Here is a 6014-nt window from a genome sequence, read left to right as displayed (position 1 = left end):
ACGTCGGAAACTAAACTGTCAAATGAAAAGATTGTTGATGAACAACAACAACAACAACAATAATAATAATAATAATTAGTAGTACTAGTAGTAGTAGGAGTAGTAGGAGTAGCTAGTACTCCTACTACTACTCCTCCTACTAAAAATAGTAATAAATATTTGATTTCTTTAGCCCAGGTACCGCTAAGCTTTAATATTCAGAAATGATTGGTGAAAACAGGTTGAGTTATAAACAAGCACATTTATTGAGGTCACTGTGTGTGGGGGATCACATTGATTCAGTTTACATATGAGAGGGAAGCATTAAATACAACCTTTGCAGAAACTAAAGAATTTTAGTGAAATTGAAAAGATAGTCTGTCTAGAAGCTGGGGAATGTAATTTAGAAAGAAGTCAATTCTGATGTTCGTTATGCCCTTCTAGTCTTCTCAGTCTGCAAATCCGTTTTGGGAGGGCAGGAAAAATGTCCTTGGCTGCTAATCGGAGATATGAAGAACACTCATGTTCAGTCTACAAAGGACACAGCCACCTTTCTCCTTAAATGGGTTCTCTCCCTCTGAAATGCTTTGACAAGAGTGTCCTCATCCACTCCGGCCTGAATGTAGTCCTTGATCTCCTCACAGCATTTCGATGTCTAAAGGGGTACACGTAGCACATATCATTCCATAGGATCCAGCAAATCATTCTACTAGAACTGCTCGCCCTATCTGTCTGTTTTGGCCTTGAATACTAAAAGACTGGCCACATTACACCGAGCCAGAATTATTCATTTCATACAATAAAAAGTAGAGGAAAAAACATACCAACCACCTCTGAAGTTTCACTTCAATTTTAAGTTGGTTCACTTCCATGAGAGCCTTGTCCTTGTCTGTCAGGTCATCTACATTTATGACCGGCATTGTCTATAAGGGAAAAACATATGGAAAGGTTTCTACGTGACAAGATAAAGCATCCAGGAACAATATTTGAAATATCACTCACGTTTGCTTGCAGGCAGCAGTCGTTCCCCGCGACAGTCCTGCCGAAGAATCCTTCTCCTCTGCTAAATCTGGTTTATAAAGTAATCTGCATAAATGATCCTAATCTCCTAATCTGATTGAAACAAGACCCCTGTGGGAACATGCCTGGATTTTAAGGATGTTTTTGACAGGAGGGTTAATTTCTTCATTCTGGTTTATTTTGGAAGTCGTTTTAATGGTATGTAAAGGTTACAAACTCTTATCTATTCTTGGGAACTGTGATGTTATTTTTGGACTGGTCGAAAATGAGTCATGGGGGTGTGCCTTCTATCAGGTCACTTTGACAAAAGGGTTTATAAGTATTTAACCTTCTCTCATCAAGGTGCATTCTTGTCTGCGGCAAAGCTGCATGCTAGTTTTCCAACAACAAATGAATGAAGAGCAATAACTGGCCTATATATCATTCCAGATAAGAAAAAGAAAACAACTACAACAAAGAAATGGAAGACGTAAGGTCACTGACAGGGTCGCGAAAGGGTCTCCAACATGGTGCCCGAGGGCAAAATTGTGATGTCAGTTTGTCCTGATGAGCACTAAGCATCAGAAAAGTGTTGTTCGTTAGCATTAAATAACAGACTAGATAATAAACATGACATGATTTATGCTTCCAATCCATTAATTGTTTTATCATTCTGAAAATTCTGGTTTATTTCTGTGGTCATTTATTTTCCGTATACAAGTTATGGAAGCTTCTCCATTATTATTATTATATTATAATTTATGTTATTCATGGGAGGGTGTAGGGAATCCCCTGCCTTGAGCTGAAATCAACTTTCTCTCAATTTCTTTCATGCTGAATCATTTGAACATGCAAATTAGTCCCTCTTCGTAATGATTGCAAAACTCACGTGATGTCATCTATGAATTTCTCCTGGCACTAAACCAGCGACTCGTGCGATCACCCTGAGTCACTGCATCTCCGCCCCTGAGCACTCCCCCCCGCTCCGCAAACCCCCCTTGTGGGAAAACACAACACTATAAAACAGGCGTTGGCTTGGAGACTCACAGCAGCGAAGCATACTGGCAGCACAATGGACTTTTACTTACTGGCCTTATTTGCTTTTTTGTCCTCTTTTTACAAAGTGTTGGCGTTGAATCCGCAAGGTAGGACACGAACGTGCAATTTTGTGCACTTCCCCTAAGTGTGAATATTTACTGGAGTATGTTTGTTTCAGGTGTGTGCCTCCTCCAAGTTGACGAGGGTCCCTGCAGAGCCGAAATGGACGTTATTACTACAACACCATCACTCAAAAGTGCGAGCTTTTCTACTACGGAGGGTGCCAAGGCAATGCCAACAACTTCAAAACTTATCACGAGTGTCACAAAACGTGCTTCAGAATACCAAGTAAGTTCAATTTGTTCTGCAACTCACCCTTGCTGTTTGATTTGACACTCGGCAGCCACTTGATTAGGGACACTTGCACAGATTTGAAATGCATGAATGAAATACAGTCAAAAATGTTTCTAATATTTTGAATATGTTATGATCATTTGTTTACATTATGAAGTTGTTTGAACTGAAAGTTAAGTTAAAAGCGATTTTTTTTGTCTCTAGCGTGCAACCGTGCAACAATTTTAAGATTGATCCAACATGCTGCCATTTCTCTTCCCACCAGAGATCCCTCAGATTTGCAGGTTTCCAATGGAGGAGGGGCCCTGCCGAGCCCTTTTCACCAACTATTTTTTTAACATGACCAGCATGCAGTGCGAGCTTTTTTACTACGGCGGCTGCCAGGGCAATGACAACCGCTTCCCGGATTTGGCCTCCTGCAACGAGTACTGCAGCCCACAAAAAAGTCAGTGATTTTGGAGGCCTCCAGTGAGACTATTTTTTTTTTCCCCCCCCCCCCCTCTCAATAATTGTGAATTATTGTTTTGCAGCGGTCCCTGTGCTGTGCCTGGATCCCCTGGACAAAGGCAAATGTTCCGCCTCCATACCGCGCTACTACTACAACAAGGCCACCAAGATGTGTGAGGAGTTCATGTACTCAGGCTGCGGCGGGAGCAGCAACAATTTTGTCTCCAGGCAAAGCTGCATGGACGTGTGTGTTAAAGGTGTGAGCAGGATTTGGTAGAAATTTCCCAGCAAAATCCAATTACTGTTGCTCAGTTACTGTGAATTCCTGGCTCATAGGAGGAAATCCGCCTCATCGGTATAATACTAATGTTTGAATCCACTTTGTTTCAGGAGGGAAAAAGAGAAGCAAAGGAAAAATGCGACGCCTGAGACGAAATCGCATCACTATTTTGCAAGCATAGACGTAGCGAATCACACGTCTCAATAAGTATTTCTGTATTTTGATTTTGACTGCAACATGTTCTGTTGTATTTGTAAGACTGTAAGATTAATAATGTAATGTATGTTTTATGTAACTATTTGAAGTACAATTTTGTATAAATATCTATATTTTATAAAGTATTTTTTTGTATTTGTTTGTATTGTGGCTTGGTTTTATTTTTGTTTTTTACCGTCACCACAGATGACATACTAATAAGGATTCAACAAACATGGCCTGTATAGATATTAAATGATGGCAATAATTTAACCCTGAAAAAATGTACGTACAATTTTCGCCTTAAAAAAGGAAGTCATAGTGGTTGACTTCACTTTTTAAGGCGTTGTTCAAGAGAAAGGGTTCCTGGTGACTTTCACTCCTTCCCACTCGTACTTTGTAAGGAACTTAGTCATCCCAGTATAATGAGGAAGGAAGAAATCATGACTGCTGGCAGCTTCATTAAGACCTTGCCGCATATCTGGAGGGAAAGCAGCTGGAGGCCCAATAAATAGACACCACAAGGTCTGATAATGTAGTGATAGATAACATAAATATTGTGAACCTTCTGGCAAAGATGGAATGTTAGTTCACGTCATGCATGGTTGATTTCTATAACAGTGTAACGCATTTGACGGCTGATCTTTCTCTCATGTGTCGCATGAGAGATCTCATATTAATGGAAGAGAGCTATTTCCCCAGAGCTCCAATTCATCCATCATAATATCTGAAGCTAGGAAAGGAAACTCCCCCCCCCCCCCACCTTATTCTACAGGTTATAAATAGTAACATCTGATCATAACTGATCGGTGACATTAAAAAAACAATGCTACCTTGCGAAGCTATTAAATCGTGAGACAGGGAGTATCCCATCATGCTCGGCTCCTCCCACGTGAGGCGAACATTTCCTTTCTGTCCCTGACAATAAATATCACAATAACTGCGTGTTCAGGAGGTGATCCGTTAAGATGCTGCCTTTTCTTGTAAGGTTGCAAAATAATTTTGGTCTATTTGAATGATAACAAATGCAAAGCACAGGTCTATCTGTCTTCCATCACATAAGAGCCAGTGTGCATTCAGGGTGTAGTGATGAATTGGTCCCACTTAAGCACAGTCTTGCCCTTGTTAAGAGGTAATTAATAGTCTCTTGCAGTAGGGAGCATTTTTCTTCTTAAAACCGAGAATACTTACTATATGCGTCATGTTGACAACTACTCGGAATGTGATTTCATGAGGTTAAACGATTACTTCAGCATATTGTGTACTTAAAAGGTACAGAGAGTCCTTGCTGACCCCTGGTGGCACTTGTAATACATTAAATTAATTAAATGACATTTAAAGTACGGTGCTGCAACAGGATTTTCATTAATTATTACATTCATAAAAATGACAATGTACAAGAATGTAAGATCAAAGATGTAAGTAAATCTATTTTTTTCCCAAATGTTTTTCTAGCAAAGCAATTTTTTACTATTTTATGTGAAAGAAATTGCGGACATCATTTGGTTGATTGTTTTTGTAAACATCATTTTGCCCCCAAGCAGCCATGATTATAAACTTTGCATCAACATTTTCTTAGCATCCATCATCATCATCTGGGTAAACACCCTATCACGACATAATGATTGATACAGCGGCTGATAAAACAACAATATTTGTGGACTGCTTTTCACTGCTGATCTGCTGCCAAAATCTTGTTGTCCTCATCCAACTTACAGACACATTTAAATAAAATGATTCATAAGAGATTTGGCTTTGGCTGTGCTTCCAATTTAATTTGTTAATGCACGAGCCCCTTTATGCAACTATTATTGAACTTGCCATTAGGCGCAAGAGACCCCTTAAACTCTAAATTGATTACACCCTGCTTTGCCTTTAGAGCAATTGATTTTTTTACAGGTCCAACTCTTGCATTCTATTTGATTCCTTCCATTCTGTGGACTTGACTGCAAAGATCCTTCTGGTGTTTACTTGCGAGACTATAGCAGACAACGCAAGGTTGTAAACAGATCCATTGCTTTCACTCAAGTGTCGGTATTCTATATTGCGGACAACTCGTCACGTCAGACCGACGAGACTCAGTGGTGCAAAGGACAACGGTTGAGTTTTTAAAAATGAGGATAAAAATACAGGCTTTATGATATTGGTGGCCTGGATAAAAGTTGTGCTGTGGTGCCAAGAGTACCATTCAATCGAGTGCAATGTTTTTATAACTTTGTCACACATGCAAATAATTGGCAAGATTTCATTCAAGTCCTGTTGTAATGTCAATGTCTTGTGTGTAGAAGCCCAAAAGCGCCAGTGTGACTGACCAAATCAGTACCTTTTCTGCATGGATCTCCCATCCTGTGTCTCAAAGCCCAGACAGGATTTCCTTTTGGTAAACAGCTTAGAGAAAGTCCATCAAAGCCTGCGAAACAAATATAATGTGATTGTTACTGTGACAGATTCCCAAAGAGTACGAGAGCAATGACATGATTGAGCTGGAACATGCACATATCGCTTACTGAAAATATGCCTTCAAGTCTGACATTATTACCAAGGCAAGCGGAACACAGGCTGGGATGGTTAAAGAGACTATTACGACGCATGTCAATTTCAATGTTCATTTTGAAGAGTCATTTTTAAGATCTAGCATCCTATCGAGCACTTGGCAGACATTTATTGCACTTGTCGGATTGCAGTCTCTCCAGGACAAAAAGCCAGAGAGTGAAACGAACAG

General features: G+C 39.9%; 2 protein-coding genes across 2 annotated transcripts; one reads left to right on the top strand and one right to left on the bottom strand.

The window, feature by feature from the left end:
* Positions 1–221: 221 nt before the first annotated feature.
* On the bottom strand, positions 222–5702 carry gngt1 (guanine nucleotide binding protein (G protein), gamma transducing activity polypeptide 1). Its single transcript, XM_037264686.1, is given in 5 exon segments — positions 222–565; positions 568–634; positions 804–902; positions 982–1048; positions 5616–5702. Coding segments are annotated over 5 exon segments (333 nt in total). The 5' UTR covers positions 5627–5702; the 3' UTR covers positions 222–476.
* On the top strand, positions 2000–3448 carry tfpi2 (tissue factor pathway inhibitor 2). Its single transcript, XM_037264680.1, is given in 6 exon segments — positions 2000–2123; positions 2195–2239; positions 2242–2364; positions 2636–2815; positions 2901–3074; positions 3208–3448. Coding segments are annotated over 6 exon segments (666 nt in total). The 5' UTR covers positions 2000–2050; the 3' UTR covers positions 3279–3448.
* Positions 5703–6014: the final 312 nt, after the last annotated feature.

This window comes from Syngnathus acus, chromosome 11 (genome assembly GCF_901709675.1).
Source record: "Syngnathus acus chromosome 11, fSynAcu1.2, whole genome shotgun sequence".
In the NCBI taxonomy this organism is placed as follows: domain Eukaryota; kingdom Metazoa; phylum Chordata; class Actinopteri; order Syngnathiformes; family Syngnathidae; genus Syngnathus; species Syngnathus acus.
The sequence above is the reverse complement of the archived record's forward strand: the minus strand, read 5'-3'. Positions and strand labels throughout refer to the sequence as shown.